Below are 25,214 nucleotides of genomic sequence, written 5' to 3'. Positions count from 1 at the left end.
ATAAGCTCAGCCGAAATTTTTGCGAAGAACCTAACGGTGTTCCGAAAGGATAGGCTAAAAACGGTTGGCGGTGGCGTGTTTGTTGCTGTTAGAAGTAGTTTAACTTGTTCACTTGATTGAAGTAGATAGTTCCTGTGAGTTAGTATGGGCACAGGTCATTGTCGGCAACCGGAATAAAATAATAATTGGATCCTTTTACCGACATTCCAATTCAGATGATACAGTTGCTGAAAGGTTCAAAGAAAACTTGAGTTTGATTTTAAACACGTACCCGACTCATACGATTATAGTTGGTGGTGACTTTAATTTACCCTCGATATGTTGCCGAAAATACATGTTTCATTCCGGAGGTACGCATAGAACATCATCCGAAATTGTGCTAAACGCATTCTCTGAAAATTATTTTGAACAGTTAGTTCATTAATCCACGCGAGTAGTAAACGGTTTCGAAAACACGCTTGACCTCTTAGCAACAGATAATCATGAGCTAATAACGAGCATGAAAACGGATACAGAGATTAGTGAACATATGGTTGCCCTGGCGAGAATGAATATTGTAATCCCCAAATCCTCCAAAAATAAACGAAAATATACCTATTCAAAAAAGCAGGTAAAAAGTCACTTGACGCCTTCCTGAGAGACAATCTCCACTCCTTACAAATTAATAATATAAGTGTAGACCAGACGTGGCTTGAATTCAAAGAAATAGTATCGGAAGTAATTGAGAGATTTATACCAAATACATTAACAAACGACGGAGCTGATCCTCCTTGGCACACAAAACGGGTCAGAACACTGTTGCAGAAACAACAAAACAGACATGCCAAATTTAAACAGACGCAAAATCCCCAAGACTTACGATCTTTTACAGAAGCTCGAAATTTAGAGCGGACTTCAATACGAGATGGTTTCCACAACGAAACCTTGTCTGGAAACCTGGCAGAAAATCCAAAGAGATTCTGGTCGTATGAGAAGTATGTTAGCGGCAAGAAACGGTCAATGCCTTCTCTGCGCGATAGCAATGGAGACACTATCGAAGACAGTGCTGCCAAAGCAGAGTCACTACACACAGCCTTCCAAAATGCCTTCCCAAAAGAAGACGAAGTGAATATTCCGGAATTAGAATCAAGAACAGCTGCCAACATGAGTAACGTAGAAGTAAATATCCTCGGAGTAGTGAAGCAATTTAAATCACTTAATAAAAGCAAGTCTTCTGGTCCAGACAGTATGCCAATTGGGTTCCTTTCAGAGTATGCTGATGCATTGACTCCATACTTAACAATCATATACAACCGTTCGCTCTACGAAAGATCCGCACCCAAAGACTGGAAAGTTGCACTGGTCACACCAATCTTCAAGAAAGGTAGTAGAAGTAATCCATTTAATTACTGGTCCGTATCATTAACCCCGATATGCAGACGTTCGGAGAACCAGCGTGCTAGAGTTTGAAAGGCTGTCTGTGAAGAATGTGAAAAAAATATTGAAATCATAAGCAGAATATCAGCTGTATCAGTTGCGAAAATAACCGAATTCGAAAAACAAGATAACTGTCGCTCAACAAAGGATTAGGAATGTTTTCTAAAGGACACCATATTCACCGTTGACAGTAGAAATTGTTTATTTCGGAATTGCCATTTCGGCTTTTGGGCCATTTTCAAGTTTTACTGCAAAAGATTTTGCTTCAGCACATCTCATAGTTTAAAATCCTCTGAGCTGCATACATGTCATCGTCTAAAATAAGCCTTTTCACTGTAGAAATGCAGTAACATCAAACAAGTGTGAAGACCTGTACATCAGGAAATGAAAAGCAAAATCTTCTGCAGTACCACTTGGAAATGGACCAAAGACCGAAACTGAAATTGTGAAATAAACAATTTATTCAGTCAACGGCGAATATAATGTCTTTTAAAAAATTCTACTCGACTGTGAACCAAGACCATGAGAAAGTAATTAGGAATGTGTTTCGCTTAAGAAATTGTGCAAATTTCATATGACAAATAGCGAGTGTTTCTAGCAACGTCCATCGTCCTACGAAGGAAGGAATAATAAAGGTTAGTGTTTGGGGAAATACATAAAGCTTCAGTAGAGGAGCATTAGTCTTGAAAAGTTGTTTTTACTGAATATGAGATCAAGGATTGGCCATGTTGAAGAAACTTCTCCATCATTCATATGAAGTGAAGTAACTGACGATATTTCGGTTTTCTTAACGGAATAGTCCGGTATTCATAACGTCTCTAATTTACATATCACGGACGATGATCTTAATGCTCTTACTCCAGAATACGGCGTCAAGATTTTAGGCACTGTTCTTCCTTCACTTTAAAAAAAAAGGTAGGGAAACACTGATTAAATGTACGAACGCCACAAAACAATAACAGTAAAACACAAATCATTTTATTAATCCATTTTCTAGCAATTTGGAGAAACTGATACTGTTATTATGACTCATTTTCTTGGAAAAAATTCCTTAGTGGGAAGTAAGGAAAGGGAGTGGAAAGCATTATTATGGCTTACTAGAAAAATGGATCAATAATTAGATCATGTGTAGAGAATAGTGCAAATGCAGACTCCGCCTGATTGTCAACATAAATAAATCACATACAAGTACTTAAACGTTTATGATCGAAAACGTTAAAAATACCACTAACAAATCTTTGTAGGTTGTCAAGTGCACTGTCCAGAATATTGTGAATATGGGTAAAAATTTGTGGAAAGTGTCACTTTTCTTTTAACCAAAATAAAAAATGGAAAAGATTTCTAGTAATGGACAATAGATCCTGTAGCGACATCATAGTCGGATTCTGACATACTAATACAAAGTTTGTTCAGTGTGTCTTCTTTACATAAGCCTGTTTCCGTCTATAGTTCACCGCTAGTTAAATAACTTCCACAAAAGTTAAAACAATGGAATAAGACTAAAAATCTTTAAATTAAAAACGCATGGATGCAAGAGTAGAGAAGGTCCATAATCAGTAAGCTCAGTGCTTTGCATGATGATACTGTGCGTAAATTAGTTCTGTGACATTAATTTGTAAGTTGTAGAAACTGTGTAATTATGTAATTATTTAAAACCCTTGATTAATATAAAAGAACTCCAATAAAAAGTAGTTTTGATGTAATAACTATTTGACCTTTATTACAGTTTTCAGTGACATTATTTACGTTTATGTCTGTGGGCACCGTACCAAGCACATCTGAAGTAGTAGTTCTGCTTTCACCGTCTGACATGTAAAACTCATAACTAGCATCCTTGTAGGCAGTCTCCTATTCTCTCCGCCGTACGTTTGTGAGAGGAAATCAACGTGTGTGTGTTTGCGGGCTTTGGCGAGCATTTGCATAAGGAATAGAACTCGATGACCAGTCTTGATATAATCTAAAGGTGCCCATAAAACTACAGAGCAGTCGCTTGTAGATCCGCTAACAAGTAGTAAACGACTCGTAAAAACTGAGTGATGTTTCGCCTGCTCGACGTCGGAGACTGTGGCAGTTATCAGAGTGGAAGTACGCAAGAGACGTGTTATTGTGTCATTATCTCTCTGAAGGGCTAAGTGTCTCACAAGTGTCAAATATTGCAGTTCGCAATCTAAAACCACGTCGTAAGCTTTCACTGACCACGAGTTTCGCCGATTCTCGTAATTTGTTATACTCGGCGCTTCCTCTACCTTCCTTCCATACTGTCACACAAGTGCAGTCTTGACGGACGATCAACCGAGTGCTAGTAGTACGAGGGTAATTCCAAAAGTAAGGTCTCCTATTTTTTGTAAGTACATACAACTGTTTATTTCTACAAGGATTTGCATCAGTTTACAGCTTGAACATTTAGCTATTTTTCGACATAGTCACCATTTCTGTCGATGCATTTTTGTAGACGCTCTGGCAGTTTTTGTATGCCCATCTCATACCAGCTCTCCACCATGTTGTTCAGATAGTTATGAACCTCTTCTTTCATCTCGTCGTCGGAGCTGAATCGCTTTCCGATCAAATATTCTTTTAATCTAGGGAACAAGCGATAGTCACTGGGCGGCAAGTCAGGACTATACGATGGGTGGGTGATTATGTTCCACTGAAACTGTTGTAGGAGAACAAGGGTCTGCCTAGCGATGTGTGGGCGAGCGTTGTCATGGAGAATGCGTACGCCCTTGGTCAACATTCTTCTTCTCCGTTTATGAATTGCCCGTTTGGATTTTTTCAGAGTCTCACAGTACCTGTCAGCGTTAATTGTGGTCCCAGTGGGCATAAAGTCGACCATCAATACCCCTTTCCGATCGCAAAGAACGATTGTCATGACTACCGGCACACTATGTTTGTTTGAATTTCCGCGGCTTTGGCGAAGAAGCATGCCGCCACTGGCGTGATTGCTGCTTGGTCTCAAATGTACAGCATCAGCTCGTTGCCACATGTGGTCCTCAGTCAGCATGCGTGGCACCCATCTTGTGCACACCTTCCGGTAGTTCAATGTTTCCGTTGAAATTCTGTGAGTGGTGCTCCGGGAAACCTCAGGAACCAACGTGCAGATATCGTCCAGGGTGACCCGACGATCTTCACGCATGCTTTGCTCAACCTTCAACACTGTCTCCTCAGAAACTGACGGTCTCCCGCTCCTTTGTTAGTCGTGAATTTCGGCCCGACCAGCTGCAAACTCTCTACACCACTTACGAACATTTTTGACATCCATGCACGACTCACCATACACTTCCGTCAATTGGCGATGGATTTCAATCGGCTCAGTGCCCTTTGCGTTCAAAAACCGAATAACTGCGCGCAATTCGCACTTAGCGGTAACATCCAACGGGATCTCCATTCTCAACGGCTGCCAAGCCAAGACTGAGCACCTCAGCGCGGCGTGCGCATGTTTACACACAGCGCGTGAAGCACTCTTCATAACAGTGTGACCAACTGCCACACAAACAGAGTTCTCTACTTGTAAAAAAAAAAAAAAATAGGAGACCTTACTTTTGGGATTACCCTTGTAAGAGCGGTGGTAGCAGTAGTAACACGACCATTTTATCTGTCCATAGATCGCTTTTACAAGAATGTTAGACATGAACTGCAATTTGAGAATAACAGAAATAGCATAACTCGTTTATACTGGCATTACTTATTTAACTCTTCCGCGGGCTGTGGGATATACTTCCCACTAAATGTATTTCTTTACAGCGTTTACCGGTATATGTGTTACCACTTTTGTACGCTCGTGGCATTTAGTAACAGCCCGCTGCACCACATGTAGTTTCTGTTTGTTGTGAAATATTGCCTTCAGGGTGATAAGTATATATCCCACCAAACAACGGTATTTTAATGGTTCTTGGGAACTATGGTTATCACCAAAGTAGTTGTTGGAAGGGGGTTGTGAAGTATATTTACTACAGATTAATCTGCCGTTCGTGGTCCTTGGGGAGCATTTCTACCACCAATTTAAGGGTATCCAAAACCTTTGGGAACACGTTATACATGTCTGCGTATGCTTGACATCTTGTGGTAGTACATTGCACCAGTTATATGAAAACTGTTTCAATAATCAGTTTCTGTTTGTCGTGGGATTACTACAGTTGCTGGAACACATTGCTTCGCTTCTGCAATATACATTATTGTGACCTAAATCAGCTCATACCTTTATTGCGTGATAAAGTTCCTAAAACTGTTTTCACATTGTGGTAAGTAAATTTTTATATAGATTTCTTAAAATAAAGTCAACGAGTCAGTTTACAGAGCTTTTATATATATTTAGTGTTAAAATTAATGTACACGCTATTTTTAGACCTACTTATGGAACTGCACGTAAAAACTAACCGCTGGAAAAAACGACCAGAGGAATCTACATCTTACAGAGGTGAAAGTATTTTATTTGTTTTCATTACTTAAGCCCTAGGTGGCTGTCGGTGCGTTGTAGCAGTGAAAATTCACTACTTCATTGCGATTTTTTATACATAAACCATCGTATACTGTATAATCTTGGACCATCTTTCCATATTTGGAAAAACCTTACTTTTCCAGAGTAACTATTGTAATTTCAGAAAAAGACTGCAGCACAGTGAATGGTTAAATTAAAAATGGAAGAAGAAAATATATTATACTTGTATTGTAGAGATGGCTAGAGGCGAAAGCCTGAAAAGTGTTCCAAGATATAAGACTCTCCCCTAGTAATATATTAGGTTGGTGCAAAAGGTCGTAGATTTTTGCTATGCCTGCTGATATTTCGGTTGCTATGGGTTTATTTGTCGATTGTCATTTTTATTTATGGTTCACTTTTGCTATTTCAGCTCACGTAGTGTCATTTTGTCTTTTGGAGATAGTGAGTGGAGCTGTGGGCTCTAGAAAATTGAGTGCCAAGTAGAGAAATCGGAACATTTCAGATATTCATGTAGTAGAGGGATGACAGTAGCGGAAGCAGCCAGAAAAATTGGCGCCGCGTGTGGGAATAGTGCCATTGGACAGAACGCGGGGTTGACGGTGGTTTTTTCAATTTAAGAATGATCGTTTTGATATTAGTGACTCTCCACGTTCAGGAAGACCTTCGGGGTTTGATGAAAATCGTTTAAACACGTTAATCCACAAAGATCAACGTTAGTGTACTCGAAAACTGGCGAATGTGCTGAACTGTGATCTTTCCACCACTGTGCGAGTTTCGCATGCAGCGGGGAAGGTTCAAAAATCGGGTTTGTGGGTACCGCATGCTTTAAGTCAAACCACAAAAATCAGCAAGTGGCCGTATATGCATCTCTGCTTGCCCGTCATCAATTGGGTCGCGAATAACACTGCCCATTCCTATCCTGTATCGTTGCTGGTGACGATAAATGGTGTCTTTGTGCTAATATAAGGAAGAGAAAGGAGCAGTTGAGTCCTTACAGACCTGCGAGCATCGACATAAGATAATGTTATGGATCTCGTCGCACAGCAACCGTGTGCTTCCACGAGATGCAAGCCCCACTGCTGACATTTATTGTCAACAACTGAGACGTCTTGCAGACGCAGCCTAAAATTAACGACCAGGAAGACTGCGTGAAGTGATGCTGCTCAACGGTAACGCCCTCCCGCATTCTTCTAACTGACAAAAGACACAATACAGGAGATGGGTTGGGAAGTCATTCCGCACTCACCTTATTGACTTGATTTTGCGCTCTCAGAGTTTCACCTTTCCCGATATCTATCGAACAACCTCCAAGGAACTTCCTTTTCGGATGAAAATGCTCTCCGAATATGTCTCGACGAGTTCTTCGCCTCAAAACCATGTGATTTCTACAGTCGCGGAATCGAAAAGTTACCCCACCGTTGACAGACTGTTAAGGCAATCAAATACACAAATCTTCCACGTGAATCAGTCTATTAGTGAGCAGCGTATCAAAATTCCCACATGGATCCAGAAATTAGCCTTCACGTGCAGGCAGAAAAGTCGGCTATGGACTTCGATTTTATAAATATACAGGGCTATTACAAATGATTGAAGCGATTTCATAAATTCACTGTAGCTCCATTCATTGACATATGGTCACGACACACTACAGATACATAGAAAAACTCATAAAGTTTTGTTCAGCTGAAGCCGCACTTCAGGTTTCTGCCGCCAGAGCGCAGTGAGACAAAATGGCGACAGGAGCCGAGAAAGCGTGTCGTGCTTGAAATGCACTCACATCTGTCAGTCATAACAGTGCAACGACACTTCAGGACGAAGTTCAACAAAGATCCATCAACTGCTAACTCCATTCGGCGATGGTATGCGCAGTTTAAAGCTTCTGGATGCCTCTGTAAGGGGAAATCAACGGGTCGGCCTGCAGTGAGCGAAGAAACGGTTGAACGCGTGCGGGCAAGTTTCACGCGTAGCCTGCGGAAGTCGACGAATAAAGCAAGCAGGGAGCTTATCGTACCACAGCCGACGGTTTGGAAAATCTTACGGAAAACGCTAAAGCAGAAGCCTTACAGTTTACAATTGCTACAAGCCCTGACACCCGATGACAGAGTCAAACGCTTTGAATTTTCGGCGCGGTTGCAACAGCTCGTGGAAGAGGATGCGTTCAGTGCGAAACTTGTTTTCAGTGATGAAGCAACATTTTCTCTTACTGGTGAAGTGAACAGACACAATGTGCGAATCTGGACGGTAGAGAATCCTCACACATTCGTGCAGCAAATTCGCAATTCACCAAAAGTTAACATGTTTTGTGCAATCTCACGGTTTAAAGTTTACGGCTCGTTTTTTCTTCTGCGAGAAAAACGTTACAGGACACGTGTATCTGGACATGCTGGAAAATTGGCTCATGCCACAACTGGAGACCGACAGCGCCGACTTCATCTTTCAACAGGATGGTGCTCCACCGCACTTCCATCATGATGTTCGGCATTTCTTAAACAGGAGATTGGAAAACCGATGGATCGGTCGTGGGGGAGATCATGATCAGCAATTCATGTCATGGCCTCCACGCTCTCCCGATTTAACCCCATGCGATTTCTTTCTGTGGGGTTATGTGAAAGATTCAGTGTTTAAACCTCCTCTACCAAGAAACGTGCCAGAACTGCGAGCTCGCATCAACGATGCTTTCGAACTCATTGATGGGGACATGCTGCGCCGAGTGTGGGAGGAACTTGATTACCGGCTTGATGTCTGCCGAATCACTAAAGGGGCACATATCGAACATTTGTGAATGCCTAAAAAAACTTTTTGAGTTTTTGTATGTGTGTGCAAAGCATTGTGAAAATATCTCAAATAATAAAGTTATTGTAGAGCTGTGAAATCGCTTCAATCATTTGTAATAACCCTGTATACACAGTATATGGGTATGGTTGCACTAACAATGATGGATGAAATTAAGTAACCGCAAACCTATAGAATATTTTAGAATACAAGTGTTCCCTGCAGCCAGAGATCGACAAGAAGCGTTAACCAGTGGAATGTAGTCTCACCTGATACAGGCGATTCCCCGCCGGAAGAGGAAACTGGCTGCTGCGGCGAGGAGGCGGTCGCGGCAGCGGCGGAGGCGGAGGTTGTCGACGCGGGGGTGGAGCCGGCGCTGGGGGCGGCGCCGGCGGAGGCGGTGGCTGCGGCTGCGGCGGCGGCGCCGGAGGCGGGCTTCTTGGGCTTGCGCTTGCGCGTCTGGATGCCGTCCTTGCGCATGGCGAGCGGCCGGTTGACGCCGTGCAGCTTGAAGTAGAGGCCGCAAGCGTTGCACACCGGCTCGCCGTCGTTGTTGCGCCGCCACAGCGTGGTGGTGCGCGTGCCGCAGTTGGTGCAGCACAGGCCCAGGCGCCGCGTCGCCGTCTGCAAACACGCGCGAATTCAGCACGCTCACTCTCTGGAGATCGCCACTGCACCAAAGGTATCAAACGAGGAACACCTCGTGTGCGAGGTCACAGAATTCCAACGATCTTTATGACATTCGATGCCCCACATGTTGCCTAACGTGCAGCCACAATATTGGCTAGTAATGGTAAGAGGGGGGCGGAACTGGAGGTATGTAATGGTGAGCACAGCATGAGGCTATGGAGCGCAGTTGAACTGCTCAGTCGACGAGTAACTCACGACAGTGCTACAGTGTTAGTGGTGTTGATCCAAAGGAGAGCAATGGAAACGACAAACAAAGCAAACGCTGCATTATATCCACAACAACAGTCTGCAATGTTGACATTTTGTCAAAAGGAATCCAAAGAAAAGCAGAAAGAAGTGGCAGATGAAATAGTAATGTTCCTGCACAATGAGTCAGTGGAATGTGTGGTGTTACATACGCTTCACATGTATAACGTACATGAGACCTACAATGATGACGATACATGCTAAACAAGTGAAAGTGATACTGAAACAGTCACATCCGTGCTGGGTAGGGAGCCACAAGTGCCATCTCTAGTCTAACTTATAGTAAAGGACAATCGTTGTCCAAGAAGCTGGTATCAAACATAATTACGTACATGGAAGATCGTCCCAGTGCAGTAAAAAAATAAAAAATGAACAGACCTCGAATAAGTCAGCAGCAAATGACCGTGTAGTGCATAAGTAAAATTATGGATATTCGAGGAAGGAGAAGGCGCATTTGTTACAAAAACCAGAGATTGCACGTTTCAATGAGTCTCGATACAATTTACAGCATATGCATGGTAGTGGTAGTGGCCTCCTACGTTATACACATCAAACTGCACGAGACATAGATTACAATGATTTCAGTGGAAGCAGCGTATGGGTTCGTAACTTCAAACAGTACTAAAGAATTGGAAGATATAAGATAACGAAATTTCAAACAAAGTGTCAACTTCACGATGTACAGCGAACTGCAGAATCGGTCCGAAAATATATAGTGAGATAAACAAAGTTATCCCACCGTTCAATAAGGAATTTTTCAAGTCCCACCAATCAGGATTTGAAAGGGAAATGCATATGAAAGGAATCCTGTAGGTACCAAACTAGTTGCATCAAGATCGACCAACATCAATGCCTTAAAGTATTCGTATACGGCTCTGAGCGCTATGGGACTTAACTTCTGAGGTCATCAGTCCCCTAGAACTTACAACTACTTAAACCTAACTAACCTAAGGACATCACACACATCCATGCCCGAGGCAGGATTTGAACCAGCGACCGTAGTGGTCGCGCGGTTCCAGACTGAAGCGCCTAGAACCGCTCGGCCACTTCAGTCGGCAAAGTATTCGTCTACGATTATGCCAACTGTTAATCTGTATGGTAAACTGACTAGAAAGTTATTTATTGTGCTGCGAGAAGTTGGAGCTGCTCTGCCTCCTACCTTCTCTCTGATGTGCGTGATCTTGCAAGGAAGTTTGTTTTTCTGTGTCTAAGGAACATTTTATCGCACTATCTGCCCCTACAGCTTCAAGGATAGCCTGTTTCTCTATAAGCTCCACAACAGACTGTTTCGCATTCGATTGCATGCCATCACATTCCGTCAACTCTCACCACTCCGTTACACCAATATGACTCTATATGCATTCTGTAAGATTGGATGCTTAGCTAAACGCCCCGCTCGGTTTGTAACTCCCAAGTAGTTCGCCTTCGATCTCGGTGATGCGAACCTATGTGATCACTGTGGCGCGCCATTTTTCCTTCGGTGTTCATGGTCCAAGTTAATGGTTTGTTTTGAATGCTCCTTGAATGTCGAAGATGTCCATTTTTGTGAAGTGTAATACATACATCCCATAGAAGGCTGATTTCTGCACCTACCGGGCATTCATTTTCTGTACCCTTCCCGATGAACGCTGCGAGCCATTAGCAGACAATTAGGTCTGAAGGCTTACGTGGCCGTTGTCTTTCGGGGTAAAATTTTCTGATTCGTTAAGGGGCACTCACACAGTCAATATTTACTGCGCAATGCTTACTACTGCGCCCGCATCTCGTGGCCGTGCGGTAGCGTTCTCGCTTCCCACGCCCGGGTTCCCGGGTTCGATTCCCGGCGGGGTCAGGGATTTTCTCTGCCTCGTGATGGCTGGGTGTTGTGTGCTGTCTTTAGGTTAGTTAGGTTTAAGTAGTTCTAAGTTCTAGGGGACTTATGATCACAGCAGTTGAGTCCCATAGTGCTCAGAGCCATTTGAACCATTTTGCTTACTACTGCGCATTACACTGAAGGAGATTGTAGAAATTTAAAATTATCGACGCTCTTTCAGTATACAGAGCAATATATTGTACCGCCTAAGAATGATATCGCATAGTACACGGCTGTTCCTGCCGGAACTTCGTGATATGCGGACATGCAAACAACTGACACAGCGACGCTATATGAACACGTACACATCAGGAAGCGTGTGAAGAAATGCATTCAGGTGAGTACCAAGTTGGATTACTTAATAATTAGCTCTAGAAACATTCGCCAATATTGTGTTAGTGCGGGTACGTAACATGGCAACTGATTACTTGTTCATGTCAGAAGCTTGAATTGTTTACTGCAGAAGTACGTAATGGCATTATCTACCATCCTCTACTGTATTGTATCTTAGCCTTTTCAAGTTTATAGATCGGCTGCAGCACAGTGGCAAGTGAACTTTGACGAACATGTGAACAATATCTTTTCTGTGTACGTAAGTTGTAACGAAGTTCACCAGTTCGTTGAAAGGTTTCTGGTTCATCCTTAAAAAAATTCCGATAGTCATTTGACTTTACTGCAACGTCTCTATTTAGGATGTCGGTTGCAGAGAGCTTACCACGTCTTTTTTTCGACTGTCATCGTTATCTCTTGCTTTCTTTTCTTTTTTTGCACGTAGCAACTGCGATCACAATACATGCCATGTTAAATCCTCGAGCGCTGAAATGTTTGCTACTGCAGTAGTATTGTGCTGTTCTTGGCCTCGCAGTTTCGCCCAATATATTGACAACGAAATAAATACTGAGCATGTCAGAGCCTCTTTAGGCTGCGTCGCACTCCTCGTGTAACTTCCTTAATGCTCGACGTTTATAACCCTCTTCCGGTATCTTCTTCAATATTTCACTGGTATCCCTAGATAGCCATCCACGGATACCAGTGAAGAGCTTAAGAAAATCTCAGCAGAGGGATCTAAAAGTCAAGCGTCTGTATTACTAAATGGCTAAACCTGCGCACTTTCCCAGTTGCAGACATCATATGTTCAAATGTTTTATTTGGTTATTTTTCTGCTAATTCCTTGGCTATTACTGGGAGAGTACTCAGGAAGAAAGATTCACATTTTCTTGTTAGAAACGAGCGGACCCAAGTGTTTGTCCCGTGATCGGACTTGACCACAGGAGGTCAAGTCACAGAGATTCTAGAGCAGTGGCCGTAAAACGTTTTTGTTCATGGGCCAGTACTGACAACCTGCGATGACACCACGAGCCCCGTATGCACTGATATAGTTACTAATGGGTGAGCAACATAATATTTAAGCGACAATGAACAGCGGAAGTAGGTGCTAAGTCGAAATTTGTTCGTGAAACGCCGAAAATTGTACATACTGGGTACGCAAACTAAGTACATCTTCATAGTGGCGTATATGCGCTAATAAGACCACAAATAGCCACCGAAGGCACTTCCCAAATAAAAAGAAGCGATACGCGTATGTTACAATAAAAACAGCATTCCATTTAATTACATTAGACGAAGCACACCACAAGAATAAATCAGTATGTTATAAGTCCCCAATAGACTAGCTATTGCAAGAGCGCAAAATATGGCCAGCGGCCTCGAAATACCTATAGTTAAAAATCGGCACTGTTTGGAACATGACTCCCTTTCAGAATGCTGCCGCCTTCTGCGACCCCAAAGTTGTGACACTGCAATTACCTGATGAAGTTTTGTTACGTTGTCTGTGTGAGAGGGTGACTGATTGTTTAATAACAGTAATTGAACGTAAATTTAAATACTATACGCAATATAAGACACGGTCACAAATGTATGCTAAATGTTTCCAATCATTTTTCTTCAACTCATTGTGTTTTATTACAACAGTCTCCATTTACTTTCATATTCCTTGCATTTGATTATCCTCTCTCTAAATGCCCATTCACGAATCCATGTTACTTCTGCGTGAAAAATTTATACGACAGCAGCTGATCGGTTCGAGTCGCGCATGCCAGTGTGTTGTCAATACTGGAAGAAAAAAAAGCAATAAGACTTTCTCCCTATCACATCCTCTAACCCCTCCGACCCTGAGGTAAACGGCCAACTTCACTTAGCTCACGGCCGAATTCGCTAGCAGCAATCAAAACAGGGCACATATTAAAATATTACTGTCTGTGTAAGTATTTTTGTTTGTTACTGACCTGGAAAACTACACTCTAAAGAAGCTCTTAACGTTACTTGACGTTTTGGGATTCGGCTATTAGTTACTAGATGCATAATATGCACTGAGAAGCGTCGGCTGCAAGAAGATTTGGGCGACATGTGGCCCGCAGGCCCCAGTTTAAAACCACTGTTCTAGAGAATGGCCGTGGGTCCCCAGGGCACTGCAGTTTGCGAAAGTCGGTGGCGCTAAGCCCCTGCTCGGCACTTTGTTGGCAAACGCGGTTTTCTCCTTTGAAGGCCGTCTGCCGCAAAGCCAGTGCATGCCCTAGTGTTTCAATGAGTGTGACGAATTCACCTCTCTGTACGCAGATCTAAGAATGGGCCGCCGCGGCTCTGCTCGATCATCGCAACAAAATTCACAGCCTTACACTCCAGATTTTCTTCTCCAATAAAATGCTTCTTACTCGCCACTGTGCGTCGGAGCGAAGAGATCAATCAATGATCATAACATGGCTAGCAGCTTATACCAGTGTCTTGCATGTTACGAAGCGTTCTGTAAACCAAGAGTGGAAAATTTCTACGGGGTTCCCCTATATTCACGTAAATAAAGCAACATCTCTACCCGCCCGGTTAGCCGATCGGTCTAACGCACGGCTTTCCGGAGTGGGAAGGAGCGCCTGGTCCCCGGCACGAATCCGCCCGGTGGACTTGAGTAGAAGTCCGGTGAACCGGCCAGCCTGTGGATGGCTTTTAGGCGGTTTTCCATCTGCCTCGGTGAATGCGGGCTGGCTCCCCTTATTCCGCCTCAGCTACACTATGTCGGCGATTGCTGCGCAAACAAGTTCTCCACGTACGCGTACACCACCATTACTCTACCACGCAAACATAGGAGTTACACTCGTCTCGTGTAAGGTTTTCCCTGGGGTGTCCACCGGGGGCCGAACCACACAATATTCCTGGGTTCGGTGTGGGGCGGCGGAAGGGTGAAGTGGACTGCGGTAGTCGTCGAGGGGTTGTGGACCACTGCGGCTGCGGCGGGGACGAAGCCTCTCCGTCGTTTCTAGGTCCCCAGTTAACATACAATACAATACAATACAAGCAACATCTCGGTGGTCAGTAGCACTGAGTAGGATTGAATCATGCCTTCCACGCGGATTTTTCTAAAAAAGTAGGGACTTGCGTTTAGAGGATTATAATTTCGGACACTTGCGGTCCTGGCGAGGAAGGAGACAGACTTCTGGTGCTGGCGCCAAGTGGAACGCACTTGTTGGCGCGACCTCTATCCGGAGGCGAACGGCGTGATCTGGCGCACTTTTACCGAGTTTGGAGTTAAGTGCCGCATTTCGCGTTAGCGCTTTCCGTTTTCTGAGCAACTCATAATTTGCGGGATTCGCTCCGCAAACTATGTTTCTTGATCAGTCACACTGTTTAGCGTGTCTCGTTGGACTCGTTTACTTTACATTTGCGAGCAGCACAAATTAGGAAAGTTTCTAGCGTTTCCCAAGCAGTCTTTCACATAAATGAGGTACCTTCCCACAGTTTTTGCGGGACATTATTGGTTAAACTGAACTTCTAGAGAGCTTTCTGTTTCAATATTTTAGGCGAATTCGTGCTCATTGTGTTAGAGCAGTTTCTCAGTCAGTTTTACCAGATTTTATGTTCATTTTGTTGTAAACTTATTACCTGTCATTATAATGTGGTGTGTGTTGACATCTTAGAAAAAATAAGTGACTTATTATGTGAAGACTTGTTTAAATCCCAGAACCAAAATATTAGGCTGCCGTCTAGTTATAAATATAACTATTTTATATGCACTTCTAATTTGTTTGTCTCATTGTGACAGAGTTCCGTTGCAATACGGTGGCCAAACCTACTTGTATTTCAGATTATACAGAGATGTGATCAGCTGTTTGATCGATGTGTAACGAACACTGAACTCGCTCGTCTAGCGTGCTAACATGATATCGTACGTAAAAGGATTTCATACCACGCACGCCCGACAGATACAAACGATGTTTCTAATTTATTTCGGTCCTGATCCAGGATATCATAACGGAAACGTTTCAAGGCTTAGCACTACAAGCCAAGTATTTCACTAAGAAACTGTGTATATGTTTTGATGCAGCACAACTCATGGCGCAAAAATTATCCAGACTCAATTTATTGCGTATTTGACAATGAGAACATCTAGCGCTCCAAAAATTTAACACATAATTTCAAACCGTTACTAAACACTTCCTCGCTGTCTCCTCCCCTACAAAGTGATGAAAAGAAAAATATTTGTAGCTTACTATATTTTTGCTGTTCACAAACTGCAGCATGAGGCATGGCGTTTCAGTTTATTACTTCTTTACAACACTATCCAGTCACAGCAACCACCTGTCGAAAGCCATTCTTTTGCAGCGCAGGTCGCAGCGAGTCGTGCAGGGAGAGAGTCAGTGAGGTTCTGGAAGGTAGCGACAGGTGGAGGCATGCCGAATCCAGTGGTGTGGCCAATGGCGCCATGTCTCTCGGTTGAGGATCCTCAGTGTGAACAGCGTGATCGATGTGGTCCCACAGATTCTCGACTGGGCTTAAATCCAGGGAGTTTGGTGACCATGGGGATATGGTAAATTCATCCTGGCGCTCTTCGAATCGTGCACGTACGCTGCGCGCTGTGTGAGACGTTGCATTTTCCTGTTGGTAGATGCCATCGTGCCGAGGAAATAAAAAACTGCATGTACATGGTCCCCAAGGATAGACGCACACTTGTGTTGACCCACTGTGACATCCAGAATGACGAGATCACCCAGGGAATGCCTCCGGTCTGGACCCTACCGACGATTGTTCCAGGGTGTTCGCTTTCTGACCGTGAGCGAGGAGGCACAGTGGTTAGCACACTGTACTCGCATTCGGGAGGATGACGGTTCAGGCCCGCGCCCGGCCATCCAGATTTGCCAAAATTGCTCCAGGCAAATGAAGGGATGGTTCCTTCGAAAGGGTACTGCCGATATCCTTCCACATCCTTGACAATCCTTGTCCTACGTGTCGACGGGATGTTGAACCCAATCTTCTTTCCTTGCTTTTGCTGTCAGACGTTTCACGCCGTACGTGCCAACGGCCATCTCTTCGATGGAGCATAAAACGTGATTCATCTGAAAAGGCCACCTACCGCCATTCAGTGGACGTACCGTTCAGTATTGGCGTGTTAATTCCAGCCTTCGTCGCCAATGGACATGAGTCAGCTTGGGTCTATGAACCAGGCGCCTGCTGTGGAGACCCATACTCAGCGACATTCACTGAATGGACGTTGAGGTGACTGTCGGTAGCCCCCTGCTTCACCTGGGCGGTCAGTTGATCAACAGCTGCACGTCTATTCGCTCGTTTATGTCTTCGCAGCCATCGTTCGCTCCTGTCGTCAATGGCCTGCGGTGTACCACAGCTGCCTCAACGCCAGTTTTGGATAGCGCCATTAACCTCGGCGACACGAGAACAGTTTACAAACTTAGCCGTTTTTGAAATGCTTCCACCCTTGTCCCGAAACCCAATTTCCAAGCCCTTGTGGGCACATTTATGTATCCTCCACTGCTATTTCTGCCACCTGCCGTCTGTGAGTGGTTACGGGATGTTGACGTGGAACATTGCCGTTGGCCACATTAACGTACCCGGGCCGTGTACTAACTCTATTCACAACACATTCTGCAGATGATATTCATATGTTTTCCTTCCTATAATTTCTGGTTATGCAGAGGCTATTGCAAGCTTTTCTTTTCTCCCTCAGTCTATCGATATTTCCTCCCACTGCTGTCCTCTTCCGTTCACACGACCCTTCACCCCGGCTCTCCATCTTGGTCGCAGCCTTCCAATTGGTCTTCTTCTAGATTCTGTCCATTCTACGGCTCATCTAGGAAGTCTTTTGTTCCTGTAATGTGGTCAAACAATTAAAGCCTATTTTTCTATACAGTTACTTTTATAGTAGTAATATCAAATAGCCCGCCCGGATAACTGTGCGGTCTAACGCACGGCTTTCCGGATTGGGAAGGAGCGCATGGTCCCCGGCACGAATCCACCCGGCGGACTTGTGTCAAGGTGTGGATGGTTTTTAGGTGGTTTTCCATCTGCCTCGGCGATGTGAGCTGGTTCCCCTTATTCCGCCTCAGCTACACTATGTCGGCGATTGCTACGCAAACAAGTTCTCCATGTACGCGTACACCACCATTACTCTAACATGTAAACATAGGGGTTACACTCGTCTGTTGTGAGACGTTCCCTGGGGGGTGGGGCACCGGGGTCCGAACCGCGCAATGACCCTGAAAGAGTGGTTCGGTGTGGGGCGGCGGAGGGATGAAGTGGACTGCGGTAGTCGTCGTGGGGTTGTGGACCACTGCGGCTGCGGCGGGGACGGAGCCTCTCCGTCGTTTCTAGGCCCCCGGTTAACATACAATACAACAAATACAATACAATGTCAAATATGTTAACTATGAAGTTTGGAAGAAGAATAAGAAAATAATATAAAGATGAATACCCCAGCACTCCGAAAAATCACCAGAATACTCAGTGTACACATTCACTTTATATTTATCTTGTTGCTCATAAAGACATTCAGTAGAGCGTTGAAGACTAGAAGTTCTAATACCCTCGGAAGAACTATAGAAATTATTGACTTCTCAGAAATGCGAACTGCAGAATATTTTACAGCCAGATGTAGCTACGTTCAGCATGAGGAATACACAGGATTTCCCGGGAGGAGTGCTCAATATTCAGGGGTATGACGGGAACGATCATTCGAAGCAAAAAAATTCAGTAAGCATCGACTCTAAAATGCCTACCACAAGAGCTACGAGCATTCTTCGTCTTCTTTACTGCGAAACAAATCCTTTCTATTGCAATTTCTTTGCTTTCCATATTTTAGAAGAAATTAGCATGGACCAAAACAAGAAAAAATTATCTAGTAAACATGGAATCTAAAATGCATACCTTAAGAGCTATGAGCACCTTTTTCCTTTTTTGATCCATTCTACTACCTCTCAAAATAGGGAAAGCTAAGAGCTTGGAATAGTAGACATTTAATGGAAACAGCTGCCGTATTCTCAAACCAAACCGTATAAAATAATAACAGAGATTTGTTTCAAAGTATCGAAGTGCAGAACAAGTGCACATAACTTTTAAGATATGCATTTTAGAGCTCATTTTTACTAGACTTTTTGTTTCGAATGATCTTTCCTGTCATGTTCTGAATATCTAAAATTACTTCTGGGACATCCTCTACACAATACATTACCAAATAGGAAGCAGCGAAATGTATTTGAGGTATGAAAATAAAACAAGTTGTTATTTCTAATAATGAAATCCACACCACCAATTAACGAAGAAAACAAACATATTTAGCAGTGCTTATACAAGTATCAGTACTTACAGTGTTATCATCTTAAGGATTGTGTTCATGTATGACGAATCTTCAATACCCCACACGTGTCGTGATAAATTAATGTGTCTGAATCTAATACACGAACACTTGTTCAGAAAAATTAGTAATGAATTCTGTCTCATATCCAAGGCATTACAATTATTTTGCAAACTAGTTAAGCGAACCGGTTTACCGAAAAGTCTGTCTCCAGTCGTAGCCTTTCTGTCGTAGACAGCTAGTTTACAGCCACAGTCCGATTCTTGTTCTCCAGCTTATCCTTTATGATTCCCCTACTTCTGCGATTCATAATGTATTCTCTAGACAGCACAATCAAACGGAAAATACATCGCCACGCTCTCAGCGAAATGTGTTCCATTCCTGATTGCACGAGTTCTCTGTTTTTCGGTAGTGTCATTAAGACAGAGGGATAAGGAAGGAACGTCCCGTCGACGGCGTGGTCATTATAAATGGTGCAGTCACATTAATATGGCCACCGCTCATGTTCGACGACAATGTGCAATAGCCGCTCACAGAAGGCAGGTGGCAGCACTAACAGTCGAGGGTATATAAAGCGTATGAGGGGGGGGGGGGGGGGGCGGAAAACACTGCAGTCGTCGTAATGCGAAAATGTAGTGCTTTGGAAATTTGTGGTAAGGTCTTATGGGACCAAACTACTGAGGCCATCGGTCTCTGAGCTTACACACTATTTAAACTAACTTACGCTTCGGACGACACACATTACCATGTGCGAGGGAGGACTCGAGCCACAGACGGGGGGAGCCGACGGACCGTGACAAGAACGGAGCGCTTTATCTGACGTGCAATAGGCCGTGATCTTTGTTTTTGGGCTAAGAGTGGAGGCATTTTCGAAACGGCTAGGTTCGTAAACTGCTTGCGTGCCACCGTGCTTAAAGTACAATACTGGCCATTAAAATTGGTACACCACGAAGATGACGTGCTACAGACGCGAAATTTAACCGACAGGAAGAAGATGCTTTGATATGCAAATGATTAGCTTTTCAGAGCATTCACACAAGGCTGGCGCCGGTGGCGACACCTACAACGTGCTGACATGAGGGAAGTTTACAACCGATTTCTCATACACAAACAGCAGTTGACCGCCGTTGCCTGGTGAAACGTTGTTGTGATGCCTCGTGTAAGCAGCAGAAATGCGTACCATCACGTTTCCGACTTTGTTAAAGGTCGGATTGTAGCCTATCGCGATTGCAGTTTATCGTATCGGGACATTGCTGCACGCGTTGGTCGAGATCCAATGACTGTTAGCAAAATATGGAATCGGTGGGTTCAGGAGGGTAATACGGAACGCCGTGCTGGATCCCAACGGCCTCGTAACACCAGCAGTCGAGATGACAGGCATCTTATACTCATGGCTTTAACGGATCGTGCAGCCACGTCTCGATCCCGGAGTCAATAGATGGGGACGTTTGCTAGACAACAACCGTCTGTACGAACAGTTCGACGATGTTTGCAACAGTATGGGCTATCAGCTCGGAGACCATGGCTGCGGTTACCCTTGACGCTGCATCACAGACAGGAGGGCCAGCGGTGGCGTTCTCAACGACGAAACTGGGTGCACGAATGGCAAAACGTCATTTTTTCGAATGAATACAGGTTCTGTTTACAGCATCAAGACGGTCGCATCCGTGTTTGGCGACATCGCGGTGAACGCCCATTGGAAGCGTGTATTCGTCATCGCCATACTGGCGTATCACCCGACGTGATGATGTGGGGTGCCACTGGTTGCAGGTCTCGGTCACCTCTTGTTCGCATTGACGGCACTTTGAACAGTGGACGTTACATTTCAGATGTGTTACGACCCGTGGCTCTACCCTTCATTCGATCCGTGCGAAACCTTACATTTCAGCAGGATAATGCATGACCGCATGTTGCAGGTCCTGTACGGGCCTTTCTGGATACAGAAAATGTTCGACTGCTGCCCTGGCCAGCACATTCTCCAGCTCTCTCACCAATTGAAAACGTCTGGTCAATGGTGGCCGAGCAACTGACTCGTCACAATACGCCAGTCACTAGTCTTGATGATGTGGTATCGTGTTGAAGCTGCAGGGACAACTGTACCTGTACACGCCGTCCAAGCTCTGTTTGACTCAATGCCCGGGCGTATCAAGGCCGTTTTACGGCCAGAGGTGGTTGTTCTGGGTACTGATTTCTCAGGATCTATGCACCCAAATTGCGTGAAAAACAATCACATGTCAGTTCTAGTATAATATATTTGTCCAATGAATACCCGTTTATCATCTGCATTTCTTCGTGTAGCAATTTTAATGGCCAGTCGTGTATACTTAGTACGGCAACATGGCGCTACCCATAGCCAGTGCTGAGGTAACTGTAGTGTACCACGGACTGTAGACGACAGAGGTGAACTACGGCTACGGAGATATGAAAGGGCGAATAGACGTGCAACTGTTCAGCAACAGACGGTTAGATGAACCAAGTGGCTACCAACTGTGTCTCCTCAACGACCGTTCAGCGAACGTTGCTGCGCATCGACCTCCGCAGCTGGTGCCTGGTTCATGCACCCACGCTGACTGCTGTTCACCGACGACTAAAATACACTCCTGGAAATTGAAATAAGAACACCGTGAATTCATTGTCCCAGGAAGGGGAAACTTTATTGACACATTCCTGGGGTCAGACACATCACATGATCACACTGACAGAACCACAGGCACATAGACACAGGCAACAGAGCATGCACAATGTCGCACTAGTACAGTGTATATCCACCTTTCGCAGCAATGCAGGCTGCTATTCTCCCATGGAGACGATCGTAGAGATGCTGGATGTAGTCCTGTGGAACTGCTTGCCATGCCATTTCCACCTGGCGCCTCAGTTGGACCAGCGTTCGTGCTGGACGTGCAGACCGCGTGAGACGACGCTTCATCCAGTCCCAAACATGCTCAATGGGGGACAGATCCGGAGATCTTGCTGGCCAGGGTAGTTGACTTACACCTTCTAGAGCACGTTGGGTGGCACGGGATACATGCGGACGTGCATTGTCCTGTTGGAACAGCAAGTTCCCTTGCCGGTCTAGGAATGGTAGAACGATGGGTTCGATGACGGTTTGGATGTACCGTGCACTATTCAGTGTCCCCTCGACGATCACCAGTGGTGTACGGCCAGTGTAGGAGATCGCTCCCCACACCATGATGCCGGGTGTTGGCCCTCTGTGCCTCGGTCGTATGCAGTCCTGATTGTGGCGCTCACCTGCACGGCGCCAAACACGCATACGACCATCATTGGCACCAAGGCAGAAGCGACTCTCATCGCTGAAGACGACACGTCTCCATTCGTCCCTCCATTCACGCCTGTCGCGACACCACTGGAGGCGGGCTGCACGATGTTGGGGCGTCAGCGGAAGACGGCCTAACGGTGTGCGGGACCGTAGCCCAGCTTCATGGAGACGGTTGCGAATGGTCCTCGCCGATACCCCAGGAGCAACAGTGTCCCTAATTTGCTGGGAAGTGGCGGTGCGGTCCCCTACGGCACTGCGTAGGATCCTACGGTCTTGGCGTGCATCCGTGCGTCGCTGCGGTCCGGTCCCAGGTCGACGGGCACGTGCACCTTCCGCCGACCACTGGCGACAACATCGATGTACTGTGGAGACCTCACGCCCCACGTGTTGAGCAATTCGGCGGTACGTCCACCCGGCCTCCCGCATGCCCACTATACGCCCTCGCTCAAAGTCCGTCAACTGCACATACGGTTCACGTCCACACTGTCGCGCCATGCTACCAGTGTTAAAGACTGCGATGGAGCTCCGTATGCCACGGCAAACTGGCTGACACTGACGGCGGCGGTGCACAAATGCTGCGCAGCTAGCGCCATTCGACGGCCAACACCGCGGTTCCTGGTGTGTCCGCTGTGCCGTGCGTGTGATCATTGCTTGTACAGCCCTCTCGCAGTGTCCGGAGCAAGTATGGTGGGTCTGACACACCGGTGTCAATGTGTTCTTTTTTCCATTTCCAGGAGTGTAACTTAACGTCCACTGAATGGCAACAGGTGGCCTCTTTTAGGTGAATCACGTTTTGTGCTCCATCCCACATGTGGTCGTTGGCCTGTACGGCGTGGAACGTCTGAAATCAAATACGCTGCGACAATACTCGGAAGGGTCCAGGCCGGGGATGGGAGTGTTACGGTCTGGAGAATGTTTTCGTGGCATACCCTAAATGATCTTGTCAGTTTGGGAGGGACAGTGGATCGACACAATTATACATCTATCCTTTGGGGCCATGTTCACCCCTACATACAGTTTCTTTTTCATCGGTACAGTGGCATCTACCAGTAGAATAATGCAGTGTGTCACATAACTCGCAGAATGCGTGAGTGGTTCGAAGAGCGACAGGATGACTTTGCCATACTCCACTGTTACAGATCTCGCCAGATACAAATCCAGTCGAGAAACTGTGGGATCACCTCGATCGGGCTGGTTGCGCCCTGGATCCTCAACCGAGAAACCTCGCGCTACTTACCGCGACAGTGAAGTCAGCATGTCTCCGCGTCCCTGTTGATACCTTCCAGAACCTCACTGACGCTTTTACTGCACGTCTCGCAGTGTAACGCGCAACAATAGATAGTTATTCAGGCTTTTGACAGGTGATCAGTTTAAAATGTGACTGGAGAGTGTAGATGGAGCGCAATTTTGCTTTCGACAAGAATGTTAATATAAATATTTCCCTGGTCCCGCTTGTGTGTTAATCATTGTTGGTCGCCACGACCAATTTAACATTTGAGGGGATATGGGTTTTCGTTTGGACAGAAGATGATGAGCCTTCTTTCTTTACTCATCCTAAATGGGTTGTGGGCGGGGCGTACATGGTTTAATGGCCGTTGTTTTCTGACAGAGAAACTTAAGTCCTATCAGGATGGAGAATCTTACAGTAGCCCTATTAGTGGAAGTGTGAATGTCCATCAAAAATGCCGTCAACCTGCATCTGTCTGTAATAGGGTCCGGGAATCCAGAAAATCGAAGAGTGACCCTGCAGCCTTCGTTTGGTGTAGGTATATAAGTCGTGTGCCCTCTGCTGCAGCCGGCCGAAGTGGCCGTGCGGTTAAAGGCGCTGCAGTCTGGAACCGCAAGACCGCTACGGTCGCAGGTTCGAATCCTGCCTCGGGCGTGGATGTTTGTGATGTCCTTAGGTTAGTTAGGTTTAACTAGTTCTAAGTTCTAGGGGACTAATGACCTCAGAAGTTGAGTCCCATAGTGCTCAGAACCATTTGAACCATTTTGAACCCTCTGCTGCAGATATGGTGTTTTTGCAGTGTGTTTCAGAAGTTGAGAGAGTGCGATTCTTCCTCATTAATCTAATTACTTCTTTCAGTAGGGAAAATTGAGAGATTCCGAAAGTGAGTTCCGAAGCGCAACCGCGGATTTCGGGTTGATCTCTCCGGTGTTTTAGGCGCGTGTTGACTTAAAGTGAGCGTGCACGCGGTCGCTAGGCAGAGCACCTGCATCAGACAACGAAGTCAGCAGCTAATTGGCGGTGCTAGAATTATCTTTCTATAAAAATTTTAGAGTTATATTTTTTGGTGTTTCTTTCCTTAGTGACTTTGAATTGTATTCCTGTCTTGTTGTGTTGGAGATCATTGGCGGATGTTGCTAGCAGCCAGTTAGAGGTGGTGTATTGAACTGTTAGCGGTGAGCACATTTCAGTCCAGTGGTAGGATGGATCTCGGAAGATTACTTGAAAGTAATTAGACAGGGCGTTTAATTATTGAGTATGGAGTTTAAAGAAGTTTAACCATGTCTCGCGGGTCAAAGCGAGGCTAGCAACCCTATATTTTTTATTCGGTAATCAACTTCCTCTCCTCAGACCTGTTCCAAAACGTACCGCATGCACCATTCACGTAAACATGACTTTGTTAAAAGTGACTTTGAATCTTCTGTATTAGCAGATAGTGCAAGTATGCGCGATATCGTACTAATGATTCGTCGACTTGCTCGAGTTGACAACAAACAAATGGAAAATATAGGAAAGTGCGGACCGGTCATTCAGTTAACCGTCTTCAATGAGAATGCTACGTCTGTGCGAGTTGTTCTCGTATGACAACTGCCTGAGTAGTATTACGCCTACATTCAACCTCAATCTAATGGTTCTAATGGCTCTGAGCACTATAGGACTTAACATCTG

The 25,214-nt window shown here is 45.1% G+C and overlaps 1 protein-coding gene across 1 annotated transcript in view; it reads right to left on the bottom strand.

The window, feature by feature from the left end:
• LOC126155223 (GATA-binding factor A-like) overlaps positions 1 to 25,214 on the bottom strand; it is an 84,246-nt gene that overhangs the window by 18,873 nt on the left and 40,159 nt on the right. The window contains exon 5 of the mRNA XM_049916215.1: positions 8,893 to 9,247. Coding sequence (XP_049772172.1) covers positions 8,893 to 9,247 — 355 coding nt within the window. The remainder of the gene's footprint in view (positions 1 to 8,892; positions 9,248 to 25,214) is intronic.

The sequence above is a fragment of the Schistocerca cancellata genome, chromosome 2, assembly GCF_023864275.1.
Source record: "Schistocerca cancellata isolate TAMUIC-IGC-003103 chromosome 2, iqSchCanc2.1, whole genome shotgun sequence".
Lineage (NCBI taxonomy): Eukaryota > Metazoa > Arthropoda > Insecta > Orthoptera > Acrididae > Schistocerca > Schistocerca cancellata.
The sequence above is the reverse complement of the archived record's forward strand: the minus strand, read 5'-3'. Positions and strand labels throughout refer to the sequence as shown.